This window comes from Ranitomeya variabilis, chromosome 2 (genome assembly GCF_051348905.1).
Source record: "Ranitomeya variabilis isolate aRanVar5 chromosome 2, aRanVar5.hap1, whole genome shotgun sequence".
Classification (NCBI taxonomy): Eukaryota; Metazoa; Chordata; class Amphibia; order Anura; family Dendrobatidae; genus Ranitomeya; species Ranitomeya variabilis.
The window spans coordinates 641,748,591-641,768,515 of NC_135233.1; the positions used below are offsets into that span (position 1 = coordinate 641,748,591).

The 19,925-nt window shown below is 44.2% G+C and overlaps 1 protein-coding gene across 1 annotated transcript in view; it reads left to right on the forward strand.

The window, feature by feature from the left end:
• Window positions 1-19,925, forward strand: part of QPCT (glutaminyl-peptide cyclotransferase) — a 187,299-nt gene that overhangs the window by 143,492 nt on the left and 23,882 nt on the right. The window contains exons 5-6 of the mRNA XM_077289129.1: window positions 4,756-4,855; window positions 9,499-9,615. Coding sequence (XP_077145244.1) covers window positions 4,756-4,855; window positions 9,499-9,615 — 217 coding nt within the window. The remainder of the gene's footprint in view (window positions 1-4,755; window positions 4,856-9,498; window positions 9,616-19,925) is intronic.

A 19,925-nucleotide genomic window follows, 5' to 3' on the forward strand; every position in this document is an offset into this window, starting at 1 on the left:
AAAATATTTTTTTATTTTCACTACTCTGCATTATAAACTTCTGTGAAGCACTTGAGCTTTCAAAGTTCTCACCACATATCTAGATAAGTTCCTTGGGGGGTCTATTTTCCAAAATGGGGTCACTTGTTGGGGGTTTCTACTGTTTAGGTACATTAGGGGTCTGCAAACGCAACATAACGCCCGCAGACAATTCTATCAAAGTCTGCATTCCAAAATGGCGCTCCTTCCCTTCCGAGCTCTGCTGTGCGCCCAAACAGTGGTTTACCCCCACATATGGGGTACCAGCATACTCAGGACAAATTGGACAACAACTTTTGGGGTCCAATTTTTCTTGTTACCCTTGTGAAAATAAAAATTTGGGGGCTAAAAAAATCTTTTTTGTGGGAAAAAAAATATTTTTTATTTTCACTACTCTGCATTATAAACTTCTGTGAAGCACTTGGGCATTCAAAGTTCTCACCACATATCTAGATAAGTTCCTTGGGGGGTCTATTTTCCAAAATGGGGTCACTTGTTGGGGGTTTCTACTGTTTAGGTACATTAGGGGTCTGCAAACGTAACATAACGCCCGCAGACAATTCTATCAAAGTCTGCATTCCAAAATGGCGCTCCTTCCCTTCCGAGCTCTGCCGTGCGCCCAAACAGTGGTTTACCCCCACATATGGGGTACCAGCATACTCAGGACAAATTGGACAACAACTTTTGGGGTCCAATTTCTCTTGTTACCCTTGTGAAAATAAAAATTTGGGGGCTAAAAAAATCTTTTTGGTGGGAAAAAAAATATTTTTTATTTTCACTACTCTGCATTATAAACTTCTGTGAAGCACTTGGGCATTCAAAGTTCTCACCACATATCTAGATAAGTTCCTTGGGGGGTCTATTTTCCAAAATGGGGTCACTTGTTGGGGGTTTCTACTGTTTAGGTACATTAGGGGTCTGCAAACGTAACATAACGCCCGCAGACAATTCTATCAAAGTCTGCATTCCAAAATGGCGCTCCTTCCCTTCCGAGCTCTGCCGTGCGCCCAAACAGTGGTTTACCCCCACATATGGGGTACCAGCATACTCAGGACAAATTGGACAACAACTTTTGGGGTCCAATTTCTCTTGTTACCCTTGTGAAAATAAAAATTTGGGGGCTAAAAAAATCTTTTTTGTGGGAAAAAAAATATTTTTTATTTTCACTACTCTGCATTATAAACTTCTGTGAAGCACTTGGGCATTCAAAGTTCTCACCACATATCTAGATAAGTTCCTTGGGGGGTCTATTTTCCAAAATGGGGTCACTTGTTGGGGGTTTCTACTGTTTAGGTACATTAGGGGTCTGCAAACGTAACATAACGCCCGCAGACAATTCTATCAAAGTCTGCATTCCAAAATGGCGCTCCTTCCCTTCCGAGCTCTGCCGTGCGCCCAAACAGTGGTTTACCCCCACATATGGGGTACCAGCATACTCAGGACAAATTGGACAACAACTTTTGGGGTCCAATTTCTCTTGTTACCCTTGTGAAAATAAAAATTTGGGGGCTAAAAAAATCTTTTTGGTGGGAAAAAAAATATTTTTTATTTTCACTACTCTGCATTATAAACTTCTGTGAAGCACTTGGGCATTCAAAGTTCTCACCACATATCTAGATAAGTTCCTTGGGGGGTCTATTTTCCAAAATTGGGTCACTTGTTGGGGGTTTCTACTGTTTAGGTACATTAGGGGTCTGCAAACGCAACATAACGCCCGCAGACAATTCTATCAAAGTCTGCATTCCAAAATGGCGCTCCTTCCCTTCCGAGCTCTGCCGTGCGCCCAAACAGTGGTTTACCCCCACATATGGGGTACCAGCATACTCAGGACAAATTGGACAACAACTTTTGGGGTCCAATTTCTCTTGTTACCCTTGTGAAAATAAAAACTTGGGGGCTAAAAAATCTTTATTGTTAAAAAATATATATTTTTTATTTTCACGACTCTGCATTATAAACTTCTGTGATGCACTTGGGCATTCAAAGTTCTCACTACACATCTAGATAAGTTCCATGGGGGGTCTAGTTTCCAAAATGGGGTCACTTTTGGGGGGTTTCTACTGTTTAGGCACATCAGGGGCTCCCCAAACGCGACATGGCGTCCGATCTCAATTCCAGTCAATTTTGCATTGAAAAGTCAAATGGCGCTCCTTTGCTTCCGAGCTCAGCCATGCGCCCAAACAGTGGTTTACCCCCACATATGGGGTGTCGGCGTACTCAAGACAAATTGTACAACAACTTCTGCGGTCCATTTTCTCCTGTTACCCTTGGTAAAATAAAAATTTGGAGGCAAAAAGATCATTTTTGTAGAAAAAATGCGATTTTTTTATTTTCACGGCTCTACGTTATAAACTTCTGTGAAGCACCTGGGGGTTTAAAGTGCTCACCACACATCTAGATAAGTTCCTTAAGGGGTCTAGTTTCCAAAATGGTGTCATATGTGGGGGGTCTCTACTGTTTAGGCACATCAGCGGCTCTCCAAACGTGACATGGCGTCCGATCTCAATTCCAGCCAATTCTACATTGAAAAAGTAAAACAACACTCCTTCTCTTCCAAGCTCTGCGGTGCGCCCAAACAGGGGTTTACCTCCACATATGGGGTATCGACGTACTCAGGAGAAATTGCACAACAACTTTGTGGTCTAATTTCTCCTGTTACCCTTGTGAAAATAAGAATTTGTGGGCGAAAAAATCATTTTTGTGAAAACAAATGCGATTTTTTATTTTCACGGCTCTACGTTATAAACTTCTGTGAAGCACTTGGGGGTTCAAAGTGCTCACCACACATCTAGATAAGTTCCTTGGGGGGTCTAGTTTCCAAAATGGTGTCACTTGTGGGGGGTTTCCACTGTTTAGGCACATTAGGGGCTCGCCAAACGCGACATGGCGTCCGATCTCAATTCCAGCCAATTCTGCATTGAAACAGTCAAACGGTGCTCCTTCACTTCCAAGCTCTGCGGTGCGCCCAAACAGTGGTTTACCTCCACATATGGGGTATCGGCGTACTCAGGAAAAATTGCACAACAAAAGTTGTGGTTAAATTTCTGTTTTTACACTTGTGAAAATTAAAAAAAATGGTTCTGAAGTAAAATGTTTGCAAAAAAAAGTTAAATGTTCATTTTTTTCTTCCACATTGTTTTAGTTCCTGTGAAGTACGTAAAGGGTTAATAAACTTCTTGAATGTGGTTTTGAGCAGCTTGAGGGGTGCAGTTTTTAGAATGGTGTCACACTTGGTTATTTTCTATCATATAGACCCCTCAAAATCACTTCAAAGGTGATGTGGTCCCTAAAAAAAACATGGTGTTGTAAAAATGAGAAATTGCTGGTCAACTTTTAACCCTTATAACTCCCTAACAAAAAAAAAAATTGTTTCCAAAATTGTGCTGATGTAAATTAGACATGCGAGAAATGTTATTTATTAACTATTTTTTGTGACATATCTCTCTGATTTAAGGGCATAAAAATACAAAGTTTGAAAATTGCAAAATTTTTAACATTTTCGCCATATTTCCATTTTTTTCATAAATAATTGCAAGTAATATCGAAGAAATGTTACCATTAACTTGAAGTACAACATGTCACGAAAAAACAATCTCAGAATCAGCAGGATCCGATAAAGCGTTCCAGAGTTATAACCTCTTAAAGTGACACTGGTCAGAATTGTAAAAATTGGCTCGGTCATTAAGTACCAAATTGGCTCTGTCACTAAGGGGTTAAAATCATTTTTAATAATGTGTGTGTCTTTTTTAACCCTTTCAGACAATTGGATTAATAATGGATAGGTGTCATAATTGACGCCTCTCCATTATTAATCTGGCTTAATGTCACCTTACAATAGCAAGGTGGCATTAACCCTTCATTACCCCATATCCCACCGCTACAGGGAGTGGGAAGAGAGTGGCCAAGTGCCAGAATAGGCGCATCTTCCAGATGTGCCTTTTCTGGGGTGGCTGGGGGCAGATGTTTGTAGCCACGGTGGGGGGGGGGGCAATAACCATGGACCCTCTCCTGGCTATTAATATCTGCCCTCAGTCACTGGCTTTACTACTCTGGCGGAGAAAATTGCGCGGGAGCCCACGCCAATTTTTTCCACCATTTAACCCTTTATTTGAGCAGCTACAGCGGCCAAATTTTGCACATACACACTACTAACATTAGTAGTGTGGAATATGCAAACAAAAGGGGGATATGAGATGGTTTACTGTATGTAAACCATGTCTCATATCATGTCGGGTTTGTGAAGGAGAAATGAGAAGCCGGCAATTGAATTAGCGGCTTTTCTATAGAACACCACTGCGTATTTCTCGCAATGCACACGCATGGTCCGTGTGTAATCCAATTTTTTCGCGCACCCATAGACTTGCATTGGCGAGTCTCGGCCGAGATACGCTGACAATCGCAGCCTGCTGCGAGTTCCCTCGCATCCGAAATACGGTGGAGAAAATATCGGATGATGGGAGCTGCACCATAGATTAACATTGGGCCGAGTGCTATGCGATTTTTTATCGCATAGCACTCGTCCGTATTACGGTCTAGTGTGACCCCGGCCTAATATTGTATATCTGAGAGGACTTCTAGTTTTTTGGTCCTTTTCTACTTTATAAAGTTTTCCTGGAATCAGAAAGTCATTTCCAATTACTTTTCTCATTCTAATTTGGCTAAAAAATTTGGCATAGTATTAATGTTGTTATTAAAGCATACAGTCTTTTTTTATTAACATAGTTTTTTTTTCTTAAGGATCTATTTATTTTACTTGATTTGATTGGAGCTGCAAACCCTACTTTTCCAAACTACTTCCAAAATACAGTTCGTTGGTTCAACAGGCTTCAGTCTATTGGTAAGTGTGTTGCATTGACCTTCACTATTAAAGGTTTTTCATGTTAATAATGCTGTACTCTACAGAGTGATTTCAGATATGACTGTGATACAGGAGTGTTGCTAAACAGCTGAAACATTGCTTTACCAGGGGATGTAGACTGGAGAGACTATTGTGTAGCAGGAGTCCAACTTTAGTCACACCATGAAATAGATGGTGCCATTTTAAATACCATATTGTTCGGACTGTAAGATGTGCCGGGCCATAAGACACACCTAGACTTTAGAGGAGGAAATTAGAAAATAAAATTGGAACAAAAAATGTGGTCAGTTCTGTGCTTAATATCCTCTATCCTGGTATACAGTATATGGATCCCTCATTCCTATCTAGATATCCATTGCCCCCTCATCCCAATCCTGGCATACATGGCCCCCTTCTCCCTAGCCTGGTATGCATGGCTGCCTCATCCCCATCCTGGTATACATGGTCCCCTCATCCCCATCCTGGTATGCACAGCTTCCTCTTCCCGATCCTGGCATGTTCGGCCCCTTCGTCCCCATCCTGGTGTGCATACCCCCCTCATCCCTATCCTGGCATGCATGGCCCCCTCATCCCCATCCTGGTATGCACAGCTTCCTCTTCCCGATCCTGGCATGTTCGGCCCCTTCGTCCCCATCCTGGTGTGCATACCCCCCTCATCCCTATCCTGGCATGCATGGCCCCCTCATCCCCATCCTGGTATGCACAGCTTCCTCTTCCCGATCCTGGCATGTACGGCCCCTTCGTCCCCATCCTGGTGTGCATACCCCCCTCATCCCTATCCTGGCATGCATGGCCCCCTCATCCCCATCCTGGTATGTGTTAGCACCATGCTGGATTCCTGCTCTGACATGCAGGATCTCCGGCATGTCCCTTCACTCACCTGTGCTGCGGTCGATGCTTCCCTTCCTCATGCTCTGCATGCTTCCAGCAGAGCTTCCAGCCATGTCCTTGGAGCACCCCCAAGGACCGTGGGGCACTCGGGCCGGGTCCGGCGGTTCTTAAAGGGGTGGTCACAGTGGCAGTGACCCGATCCGTGGCCCTGGGCGTCCAGTGAAAGGGGATGAGTGGAAATGGAGAATAAAGTCTATAAAGGATAATTTGTGATGCCACCTGTGGTATTCGGCAACGGATGGCTGACGCTGCTTAAAGGGGTCCACTGGGGCTGATGGAGTTGCAGCAGAGTTGGTATACTTCCCCACAGGGAGAGCTTAGTCCCCAGGGCTGCTGGTACAGTTGGTAAGAGGAATCATTGACGGTGGGGTGCAGGGCTGAGGGTGCAGGAAATAATTGAAGGACACAGGGATAGCAGTTTCCCTTACCTTTTACTGATGAAATAAAGGTATAGTCTAGGGTACAGGTAGCAGGTGGTGATGGGGTCCGGGCTGCCTGGAAACAGCTTGGGATCCACCTAACCAGGTGGGTTTGGAGGCCTTCCTTCTGCGCTTTGTACTCTGACCCTTGCTACCTGAAGCTCTGCACAAGTCCTCTCAGTGTCTTTACTCCCAACCCGTATGGCTAACAGCCTGAGCCTGTGTTGGGCACTGCCTTCTCACTGGCAGCCCCAGGCTCCTGACTTGCTGTGTTGCCTCCAGAAGTCAGTTGGGGCCAGGAGACTTGGAATCTCCTGCCCCCTCGGATTCGGTGGCTAAGTATGAAATCCTCTCACCACCACCGACTCCGGTGTCCAATCTCTTTGCGCTTTATCTTGGGGTGAGCCCAATCGCAGCTCCAGACCCCAGGCTTCTCTCTTGCTTCCTTTCCCTACAGTGTCTCACACTAATCTCTCTAACCCCGTCTCCAGACCAGAACTTATAGGGAAGCTACCCTGAAACCGGGTTTAGGGCTCCCCCTTCTGGCCTGGAGTCAGGAAGGTGCTGCATGTTTACATCTGCCTGATTAGGGAATCCCTCCTTGCATCCAGGCATTACATCATTCCCCTGTGAGGAAGGAAATACCATTGTGGCAACCGGACTCCTGGGGTGCCACATCCTTAGAGCACGCACGCTCCCACCCTCTTAAAGGGTCAGCGCGTGCACTTGCTATTTCCTCCCCAGCCTATGACTGTGGGGCATTATATATATATTGCTTCCTCCTCACTGGGGAGGTGCCTGAGCAACCTTCCTGTTCTGCAGTCTAAGTTTTTAAGGTTTCATACCAGTCCTTGCTGCACTCTGGTGGAGATCCTCCCTGCTGCACTCTGACATGCACTCTGTCTCCTGCACTCTGGTGCAGATCCTGTCTGCTGCACTATGACACGCACTCTGCCTGCTGCTCTCTGACACGCACTCTACCTGCTGCACTCAGAGACGTATTCTGCCTGCTGCACCCTGATTCAAACTCTGCCTGCTGCACCATCTAGTCTGTCCTTCTGGGTCCAGCTGCCAAGCGTCTGTTGGTCTGTCCTGGAGTGGCATCTGGTGTTCAATGGGAGCCAAGTCTAACCTCACCATCAGAAGCTCTAGTGAACAGTTCGATGCTCGCTTAGTCACTCCCCTCCAGGCTCTCCGCGGTCTGAGGCACAGTGGTTTCACAAACCACATCCTTGACAGTATGCTACTGGCCCTTAACTGTATCTGAGTCATGGCGAATCTGATATCATTGAAAAAGTTGTAATCCATGGCATGAAACACTCATGGCACTAAGCAAAAAATTCAGGACATTCTCCCCTTTTATGATTAAACAAAGACAGAATCAGTATTTACATTTTTTTTCTTCACATTTTTATGGGAATAAAAGAAAAAATGGGGAAAAATGCTCATATACATTGTGGTGAAGGCTGTCAAATTGTGACCCCTTAAAGGCAATCTGTCACCACATTTGACCTATCTAAATATGGGTTTATAGGTTATGACTGCAGAAATAAGTCCTACCTGTATGTCTCATATCGGAAGTGTTGTTCATAAATCATCTTTTATCACTTTATATAAATTACCTCTTCCAGGCTCTGGGGAGGGCACTGCCTGGAAGATAACTCTGCCTCCAAAGCTTATTTTACACAAAGGGAGAGTCACCAGTGTGATGAGTAATGGCCGCTCTCTGCTCTCCTGATCTCACTGCAGAGCTGTGTGTGGTTATACCTGACACATCTGCAGGTTCCTCTCCATTTTAATTTCTGGCTCACAGAGAGAAGCAAAAAATGTGTTTGCAAGAAGGCAAATTTCATTTCTCCTGTTCTGTGTTAGTTACTTGTCTCACTGGTAACACCTCCTTCATGTAAAATAATCTCTGGAGGCAGTTATACTCCAGGCAATGTCCTCCCCAGAGTCTGGAAGAAGTCACTCATATAAAGTGATAAGAGATGATTTATCAGCAACAAGACATCTGATTTGAGATGTATAGGTAGGACAATTTTAAGCAGTTTATTACCTATATGCCCATATTAATGGTTTAGATAGGTCAAATCTGGATAACTCTGGAACACTTCTACATATCCAAGAGATTGTGAGACAGGGTATTTGTGACACATTGTACTTTTTACTATTAAATTTAGGTCCATATGATTTACATTTATCTGTGTAAACAAGTAACACTTTATGTAAAATTCAGAATTTTAAAACTTAATTTGTATGCCCCTTTGCCCCATTTCTCATTATTACACATAACTTAATTTATGGACATCTATAGATTGATTTCTTTGCCTGTGTGGATTGGATGGATTGTTGCTGACATTTGATGAGAATTTCATGTCAATAGCACCTTTAGAAATATATTTACTCACAAAATCGGTGGCATGCTCAATCCTTATTTCACCTGCTGTATTATTTGGATATGTGATCTTTTGCATTCATATACTGGCCAGTTAGCCTAGCCTTGGCACTTTACTAACCATTTTTACTACCTACCTATTTTGGTTTCAATTATATCATGTGATTGATTGTAGGTGGATTATACATTGAGATACTTTTTTTAGTGTGATCTTAGGGATGTGTTGTGCAATATTTATTTCTTCTATGGACCATATCTTATTTAATCATATGTATTGATTTGTAGCAAGGGGTTTGGGTTTTTTAGGTTCACTGTAGCCATATCCAGTGCCTGTTTTTTTTGCGTTGCATTCTTAATTTCTTTTATGTTCTTTGTTTGTCTTATGACTATTACTGAAAAAACTAATCTTTCTCCTTATTCTTTGCTAAAGTTATAATAGTTTGCTCGTTTGCTCATGGAGAACATTATTCCTATCACTAACAGTACTTTATGTAATACTTATGAGTGGTTTTGATCTTCTTTTTTTTTTTATTTCCTTTAATTTATCATGATAATTAGTGAATTTTTTAGCAACCTTGTTGTATACTCTATATAGAATAACAGCATTTAAAAAATATTTTAATTTTTTCCATTCATTATTAATCCTATTAATAAATATAGTTGAAACCTAGGTGATTTATAGAGTGAACGCTGAATCATTTTCCATTATATCTCAACATCTTCATCTTCTTGAGATCACATAAAAATATTGTTTGCTGTATGGCCAGATTTTGAAATCTACATCTACAGCCATATTAATTTCCTTGCCTTGAGAGTTGTGAATTTCTGAAACCTTTATTGAAAGTGAAATAGGCTGTCAGTGATAAGGTTTCATCTTATAAACTGTAGAAACTGTGTTTTGATATTTTCTTTAATAGAAAGAAGATTGCATAATCTTGGACTACTGAAGAACCATCCCTCTGAAATTTTATACTTTCTAAACAGTTTGCGGGCAAAACAGGTTGATGATGATCATGTGCCATTTTTACAAAGAGGTATGAAAAAGTGCAGTTTTAATGAGCATTTTTTGTATATATAATTAGCACAGTTGAAAAAAAAACATGCCCACCAGGTTCAACTAAGGGATGAGAAACTGCAAATGCACCGCAACACAATACAAGATCCATTCTGCCCCAGAAGAGCTAATCTTTCCCTTCTGATCCCAATTGTGCAATAGACTAAACATTGAGAAAACAACTTCACACATTTAAATAAAGATTTGTGTTATTTTGTTTTGCAAATGAATCCAAGCGTTTTTTGAAACTGTCAATGGTTCCCACTGCAATCAGCTCTTCAGGTACTCTTTATCACAGATTAATAATTCTTACAGTAAAGAAGGCCTATTTCCTTTGGAGAATAAAATTTTCTTTCTCCAGGCAGAGGAATACCCCCTTGTCCTTTGAGAGGTTTTACACAAAACGTCTTTTGACCACAGTTTTTTATATGGGCCATTTACTGTGGTTCGAAAAACTGTTAGCCTCCTTCCTGATTTCCTATTCTTTTGCATGTTAGTCACACTTAAATGTTTCAGATCTTCAAAGAAATAGTAAACACAAAATGCAGTTTTTAAATGAAGGTCTTTATTATTAAGGGAAAAAGAAATCCAAACCTACAGAGCACTGTGTGAAAAAGTGATTGCCCCATAAACCTAATAACTGGTTGGGGCCACCCTTAGCAGCAACAACTGCAATCAAGCATTTGCGATAACTTGTCTTCTATATCATTAATAAATAAGTTGAACAACAACAGACCCAGCACTGAACAACCTTGGGGTACAGCACTTGTAACTGGGGACCTTATAGAGTAGCAGTCATTCACCATACCTCTCGGGGTGCGGTCTTTGTTTCATTTTTCTATCCAAATACAAACCTTTCTTTCTAAACCTTCGAACCTTAATTTACCCATTAGGAAATTGTCTGAGACAGTGTCATGACAACTAGTCAGATTAGTTTGACAACTTCTCTACTTAATAAAATTGTGTTGGCTATCACTTATTATTTTTGCCCTTTAATGGATGTTGAGCTTACTAGTCTATAATTATCTGAGAAAGACCTGAGGTCATTTTTGATAATGGGCACCATCTTGCACTAGTCACTCGGAACTTTGCAAATCTCTTGAAAGTCATTAAAAATAATGTATAAGGGTCCAACAACAACTGAGCGGAGTTCCTTATCTGTTTAATGCAGCCCGTTTGGACCCAATCCCTTGTTAATATTGATTTTATTTAGCATTGCTGGGACATTATCTACTGTTACCTGAGTGAGTACATTAAATTACATATTAAGAGCACTAAGATCAATCACCTCATCCTCTCTTCTACTATATAATTGTCTAAGGGGTACTTCCGTCTTTCTGTCTGTCTGTCTGTCTGTCTGTCACGGATATTCATTGGTCGCGGCCTCTGTCTGTCATGGAATCCAAGTCGCTGATCGGTCTCGCCAGCTGCCTGTCATGGCTGCCGCGACCAATCAGCGACGGCCACAGTCTGATTAGTCCCTCCCTACTCCCCTGCAGTCAGTGCCCGGCGCCCGCTCCATACTCCCTGCAGTCACCGCTCACACAGGGTTAATGCCAGCGGTAACGGACCACGGTATGCCGCGGGTAACTCACTCCGTTACCGCCGCTATTAACCCTGAGTTTTTACTATTGATGCTGCCTATGCAGGGTCAATAGTAAAAACATCTAATGTTAAAAATAATTTAAAAAAAAATAAATCATTATATATTCACCTTCCGCCGCCTTTCCCGCTCTTCGCGACACTCCGGTGACCGCTCCATGCAAGCGGCAGGTTCCGGTGCCTAGGATGGTATGCGAGAAGGACCTTCCATGACATCATGGTCATGTGACCGCGACGTCATCACAGGCCCGGCGTGCCTGCGCGAGACGGACCTGCCATGACGTCACGGTCATGTGACCACAACGTCATCGCAGGCCCTGCATGCCTGCGCGAGAAGGACCTGCCATGACGGTCATGACGTCATCACACCCTGGGACCGGAAGTTGCCGCCTGCACCGCACACAGGCGACAGAACTACAAGGGTACCCTCGGAAGGTGAATATATGTTTATTTTTTATTTTTTAACCTGTGACATACGTGGCTGGGCAATATACTACATAGCTGGGCAATATACTACGTGACTGGCCAATATACTACGTGGCTGGGCAATATACTACGTGGCTCTGTGCTGTATACTACGTCGCTGTGCAATATACTACGTAACTGGGCAATATACTACGTGACTGGGCAATATACTACGTGGCTCTGTGCTGTATACTACGTCGCTGTGCAATATACTACGTGGCTCTGTGCTGTATATTACGTAACTGGGCAATATACTATGTCACTGGGCAATATACTATGTCACTGGGCAATATACTACGTTACTGGGCAATATACTACGTGGCTGGGCAATATACTACGTCACTGGGCAATATACTACGTAACTGGGCAATATACTACGTGACTGGGCAATATACTACGTGACTGGGCAATATACTATGTGACTGGCCAATATACTACGTGGCTCTGTGCTGTATACTACATCGCTGTGCAATATACTACGTGGCTCTGTGCTGTATACTACATTACTGGGCAATATACTATGTCACTGGGCAATATACTATGTCACTGGGCAATATACTACGTCACTGGGCAATATACTACGTCACTGGGCAATATACTACGTGGCTGGGCAATATACTACGTGGCTGGGCAATATACTACGTCACTGGGCAATATACTACGTAACTGGGCAATATACTACGTGGCTGGGCAATATACTACGTGGACATGCATATTCTAGAATACCCGATGCGTTAGAATCGGGCCACCATCTAGTCTTCTTCATAAAAACCTAAGGAACCCAATTAGTAATTCTGTCTACTCTTTATCCTCTGTGACCAACTTCATGTTACAATTATTTAGGTAATACACTTGTGCTGACCTTGGTTTTTTGTATTTATATAATTAAAGCATCTTGCTTTCTTTGTCCTCCTATCATTCATTTTTTAAACTCTTTTTATTGAAAGACTCCACAGGATAAAGTTACAAACATATAAAAACATATAATATCACAGTATATGGTCAGAATGTTCCAGTCACCCTTCACAATAACATGTAGGTAATATTACACTCTCAATCATAGAGTAAACGAGTAAAAAAAAAAGTGAACAAACAAAATACTGTAGAACATAGCATATTAGGATAATTTCCATTATGAAGCATTGCACACTCAATTGAATTAACAGGTTCTCTATCAAAATTCAGATCACGTACCAGTTTGGGTCATAATAAAAGTACACTCTTGCAGTTTACACACATCATCACCTTCCATATGTTGACAGGGACAACATCAGGGTTCATATCTTGAGATAGATGAAGTCATGGCATTTAGGGCAGGGGTGGGGAACCTCAGGGCCCAGGGCCATTTACGGCCCTCGATGACCTTTTATCAGGCCCCTGAGCAGATTCTCAGGGACCACGTTCTTGGGCAAGGAGCTGTATTTTGATTGCCACAAGCTCATTAATTTCTTCTTGCTCTGTTTGCACACACATGCAGTGTTCGCTTTTGAACAATGAAGGGCATGCAATGAAAGATTACGTCCTGAAACCAGTGCCAGAGTCAGGATGTACTTTGTGGGTGGAGTTTGTACGGCCCCCGAAGGATCTCTCCCATATCTTATGGAATTTCTGAGGGCATCTTCTATTTCTATATAATATATTCTCATATGGTATTATATCATTCGCTAATTTTTTCCACTGATTAATAGTAGGAGGCTTTCCCCCCATCCACCTTAGTGCTATTGCTTTCCTAGCAATAAATAGAACTTCCCGGAGAAAAATTTTATCATAGTACAACCACAGTTCTTCATCTACAATTCCAAAGATGCATATCTCTGGACTACATTCAATTGGTATCCCAATTATCAACTCTAATGTTGTTATCACTTTGCTCCAGTATCTTCGTATTATCCTACAATTCCAAATAAGATGCCAGAAATCTGCTCCCGATTCCCCACACCTATGACATTCATCAGTTGCCAGTCTGCCATATCTATGTAGTCTTCTCGGGGTCAGGTAAGATTGATGTAGATATATAGTTGAATTTATTTATTATTTGCGGCTGGCAACACCATCGTATGCGCCTCTAGGGCATCATTCCACTGATCATCAGCGATAGAAGGAATTAATTGCTGCCATTTACTCTCAACAGCAAGTTGAGTAGAAGCAATCCTGGAGTTTAGTAGAAGGGTGTATAGGGAGGATATTTTACCTGTGAGCCCTTGAGTTGTTAGCACAACTATCAATGGATATCGGGATATTCGCATCCTAGAATATTGAAACTGATGTATTATGGCATGTCTCATTTGCAAATATCTATAAAAATCCCTATAGGGGATCCCAAATTTCAGTGGTGTATCCAGGGGGGGGGGGGGCAGCCCAAGGAGGCTCCTCGTCCTGTACTGAGCGGTCACGTGGTACCGCTCATTACAGTAATGAATATGCGGCTCCACCTCCCATAGGGGTGGAGCCGCATATTCATTACTGTAATGAGCGGTAACGGTGACAGCTCAGTACAGGAAGAAGCTGCCAGTGCCGGGGAAGCAGGGACTGCACCGCGCCAGGAGCAGGTGATTATAATGGGGAGGGGAGCCCTGCGCTGCGCGATATTCACCTGCTCCCTGTTCCGGCGCCGCTCCATCTTCAGCAGTGACGCTGAGGTCAGAGGGCGCGGTGACGTAATTAGTGCGCGCCCTCTGCCTGAACGTCAGTGCTGAAGATGGAGCGGCGGCTGGAACGAGGAGCAGGTGAATATTGAAAGTGCCGGGGGCCTGAACGACGGAGAGGTGAGTATGTGATTTTTTTTTTTATTGCATCGCAACAGCAAATGGCGCAAGTGTCTGTATGGAGCATCTTATGGGGCCATAACGTTTGTGCAGCACTATATGGGGCAAGTGTCTGTATAGAGCATCTTATGGGGCCATAACATTTGTGCAGCACTATAACGGGGCAAGTGTCTGTATAGAGCATCTTATGGGGCCATAACGTTTGTGCAGCACTATATGGGGCAAGTGTCTGTATGGAGCATCTTATGAGGCCATAACATTTGTGCAGCGCTATAATGGGGCAAGTGTCTGTATAGAGCATCTTATGGGGCCATAACATTTGTGCAGCGCTATAACGGGGCAAGTGTCTGTATAGAGCATCTTATGAGGCCATAACGTTTGTGCAGCACTATATGGGGCAAGTGTCTGTATGGAGCATCTTATGGGGCCATAACATTTGTGCAACGCTATAATGGGGCAAGTGTCTGTATGGAGCATCTTATGGGGCCATAACGTTTGTGCAGCACTATATGGGGCAAGTGTCTGTATGGAGTATCTTATGGGGCCATAATTAATGTTTGTGCAGCACTATATGGGGCAAGTGTCTATATGGAGCATCTTATGGGGCCATAATTAACGTTTGTGCAGCACTATATGGGGCAAATATCTTTATGGAGCATCTTATGGGGCCATAATCAACGTTTCTGCAGCACTATACGGGGCAAATGTCTCTATGGAGCATCTTATGGGGCCATAATCAACGTTTCTGCAGAACTATATGGCACAAATATCTTTATGGAGCATCTTATGGGGCCATAATCAACGTTTCTGCAGCACTATATTGGGCAAATGTGTCTATGGAGCATCTTATGGGGCCATTATTAACCTTTATGCAGGATTATATGGGGCTCCTGATTCAATATGGATATTCAAAAACACTTAACCTACAGATGTCTCAATTAATTTTACTTTTATTGGTATCTATTTTAACATTATGGGGATTCAGGAATGTACCTTGGCTTGGTCATACAGTTTCAATAGAGTTAAGGTTCAAATGGGGGAGGTTTGGAGGGGGGGTGGGCGCCAAACTGATCCTTTGCCCCGGGTGCAGGAAAGGCTAGATACACCTCTGCCAAATTTTATATGAATTTGTTCAAATTATGATAAAATTTCATTTAAAAAAATCTGATTAAGTGTTGTTATTCCATATTGCTTCCAAAAAATTGGGTCCTGTAGATTTTTGAGGTATGGAAACTCTGGACTGTCCCATAAGGCTACGTTCACATTTGCGCCTTTGGGCGCAGCGTCGTCGACGCATAACGACGCATGCGTCATGCGCCCCTATCTTTAACATTGAGGGCGCATGGACATGCGTTGTCATGCGTTTTGGTGCGTTTTGCAACGCATGCGTCGTTTCGGCGCACCTGGAAGGGTGCGGCAAACACAACATGTTGCAGTTTAACTGAGTCTCTTCCATTTGGTCAGTGAATTTCATGATACGCTTACTTTGTCACCGCACCTGTATTGCCAAACTATGTGCAAACAATAAACCTTGTGGCGGTCTATATGATCTTTCTAATGTTGCCCATGGTGTATTCCCATCTAAGAAGTGTATAAGATGAGCTTCTTCATTAGCAAGTCAGCCCCCACCTATCCAGTGCTTCAAGTGACGTATTTGACCGGCCAGATAATACAAAAGTAGGTCGGTTACCGCTTATCCACCCTGGTTTTTGGGTCTCTGCAGAGATCCAATACTTAATTTGGGCCTTGATGATTCCCATATAAAAATCATCATCATGCCATGCATTTTCCTAAAAAATCCTTTGGAGACTTTAGTTGATGAATGTTCCAACACTTACAAACATTTTGGGAGAAGTATAATTTTGATTAATTATTATTATTTATTTATATAGCACCATTGATTGCATGGTGCTGTACATGAGAAGGGGTTACATACAAATTACAGATATTGCTTACAGTAAGCAAACTAACAATTACAGACTGATACAGAGGGGAGAGGACCCTGCCCTTAATCCAATTCTGACTGCCACAGATAGGGGAAGCTGAGACTAGCTCTCAAACCTTTTCTTCATCATATCATATAAGGGGTATACGTTATCCTTAAGCTCCTTAATTGGATTATAATTAATTGTAATGCCTAAGTATTTGAACTTTTGTACTACTTGCAATCCAAACATCACAGGTTCAGCCATATTTCCCATAAGTGGCATGACCACAGATTTGCTTCAATTAATTTTGAGACCTGAAAATTCCCCAAAATAGTTAATGAGGTCAATTGCTGTTGAGAGGGATTGCTCCACTTTATTTAGGAAGAGTACCAGGTCATCCGCATATAATCCCACTTTGTCTATTCTGGAAGTCATATTAATACACTCAGGGCCGTTTCTTCAACAGGGCGGGCAGGGCGGCCACACGGGGCGCCGTGGGGCCGGGGGGCGCAGGAGAGGCCTCGGGCCCCGGTGGTCCCCTGCCCGCTGCTGCTGCTGTTTAAGGGCTGTCAGGGGCGCGGATGCCGCGCTCAGTGCTGAGCGCGGGCGCGCCCTGCCCGAACTCAGCTGCAAATCTGACAGCTGAGCGGTCAGATCATCGCCTCGCGTCGCCGCGCCCCCCCCCCCGCACCGCACATAATGGTTGCGGCCACCTCGGCGCCGCCACTCACCCATACCTCCCAACCGTCGCCTCCTGACCGCCCGCGCAACACCCCCCCCCCCTCCCGCCCCCTGTGCGGCGCTGCCACGCTGAAGGAGAGAGCCTGCAGCAATCAAGAAGAAAGGTCAGCGATTCACTACCTCTGGCTGTGTGTGCACGGAGCTCCGGCTTCTGCTCTTAGCTGCTATCCCGGCAGAGAAGGAGAGACGGGGGAGGTGCCGGGATAGTGCAGAGCTGTGAGCAGGAGACTGAAGACTTCAGCAGAGAGCTGCACATGGACATCAGCCGCCCCTGCATCACAGAGGAGATTGTGTGTGTGTGATGTGTGTGATGGCTGCGTGTGTGTGTGATGGCTGCGTGTGTGTGTGTGATGGCTGCGTGTGTGTGTGTGATGGCTGCGTGTGTGTGTGATGGCTGCATGTGTGATGGCTGCGCGTGTGTGTGTGTGTGTGATGGCTGCGTGTGTGTGTGTGATGGCTGTGTGTGTGATGGCTGCGTGTGTGTGTGATGGCTGCGTGTGTGTGTGTGATGGCTGCGTGTGTGTGATGGCTGCGTGTGTGTGATGGCTGCGTGTGTGTGATGGCTGCGTGTGTGTGATGGCTGCGTGTGTGTGTGATGGCTGTGTGTGTGTGATGGCTGCGTGTGTGTGATGGCTGTGTGTGTGTGATGGCTGTGTGTGTGTGATGGCTGTGTGTGTGTGATGGCTGTGTGTGTGTGATGGCTGTGTGTGTGTGATGGCTGCGTGTGTGTGATGGCTGCGTGTGTGTGTGATGGCTGCGTGTGTGTGTGTGTGTGATGGCTGCGTGTGTGATGTCTGCGTGTGTGTGTGATGGCTGCATGTGTGTGTGATGGCTGCGTGTGTGTGTGTGTGTGATGGCTGCGTGTGTGTGTGTGATGGCTGCGTGTGTGTGTGTGTGATGGCTGCGTGTGTGTGTGTGTGATGGCTGCGTGTGTGTGTGATGGCTGCGTGTGTGATGCATTTGTGTCAAAGCTGCATGTGTTTGTGAGCTGCGTGCGTGTGAGCTGCGTGCCTGTGTGTGAGCTGCGTGCCTGTATGTCATTATACAGTATGGAGCATCATGTGTGGTCATTATACAATATGGAGCATCATGTGCGGTCATTATACAGTATGGAGCATCATGTGCGGTCATTATACAGTATGGAGCATTATGTGTGGCCATTATACAGTATGGAGCATCATGTGCGGTCATTATACAGTATGGAGCATCATGTGCGGTCATTATACAATATGGAGCATCATGTGCGGTCATTGTACAGTATGGAGCATCATGTGCGGTCATTATACAGTATGGAGCATCATGTGCGGTCATTATACAGTATGGAGCATCATGTGTGGCCATTATACAGTATGGAGCATCATGTGCGGCCATTATACAGTATGGAGCATCATGTGTGGCCATTATACAGTATGGAGCATCATGTGCGGCCATTATACAGTATGGAGCATCATGTGCGGTCATTATACAGTCTGGAGCATCATGTGCGGTCATTATACAGTCTGGAGCATCATGTGCGGTCATTATACAGTCTGGAGCATCATGTGCGGTCATTATACAGTATGGAGCATCATTTGCGGTCATACAGTATGGAGCATCATGTGCGGTCATTATACAGTATGGAGCATCATGTGCGGTCATTATACAGTATGGAGCATCATGTGGGGTCATTATACAGTATGGAGCATCATGTGCGGTCATTATACAGTCTGGAGCATCATGTGCGGTCATTATACAGTATGGAGCATCATTTGCGGTCATACAGTATGGAGCATCATGTGTGTTCATTATACAGTATGGAGCATCATGTGCGGCCATTATACAGTATGGAGCATCATGTGGGGTCATTATACAGTATGGAGCATCATGTGCGGTCATTATACAGTATGGAGCATCATGTGCGGTCATACAGTATGGAGCATCATGTGTGTTCATTATACAGTATGGAGCATCATGTGTGGCCATTATACAGTATGGAGCATCATGTGGGGTCATTATACAGTATGGAGCATCATGTGCGGTCATTATACAGTATGGAGCATCATGTGCGGTCATACAGTATGGAGCATCATGTGTGTTCATTATACAGTATGGAGCATCATGTGTGGCCATTATACAGTATGGAGCGTCATGTGTGTTCATTATACAGTATGGAGCATCATGTGTGGCCATTATACAGTATGGGGCACTGTGTGGCCATATTTTTTTGTTTATAATTATTGTATATGAAACAGTGTGATCGGCAGTGCTAAATGGGTGTGGTTGGGATGTGGATATGGGTGTGACTAATTATGAATGGGTGTGGTCAGAGGCGTGGCCTAAAATTTGCCGCGGCGCGCAAAGCGCGCCGCAAACTTTGTCCCTCTTTCCCATCTTCAAAAGTTGGGAGGTATGACTCACCTCCGCTCCGCGCTGGATGAACAGCGAGAATGAACAGCCAGGATGAGGCAGCTCGGCCACTCCCACACTGATAGCAGGGGCGCCGCGCTCTCGGCTGAGCACGGGCGCTCCCTGAGACAGTGATCAAAGAGCTAAGCACACACACTATCACTGTCAGACTAGGCTGCCTGGCTGTTGCCAATTTCAATGCTGGACAGGACAGGCTGCAGTCTAGTCTGACAGTGGTAGCAGTATAGCAAAAATGCCCACCCCCTGCCTATGGATTAGTCCTTCCCTTCCCAGCAGCCCCATTTAGCAGTCTGAGCGCGCTCAGACTCAGAGGGCAGAGGGCACTGACACACTGAACAGGTGAGGGGGTCTGAGGGATGGGATGGGTTGGGCTAGCCTTTTTT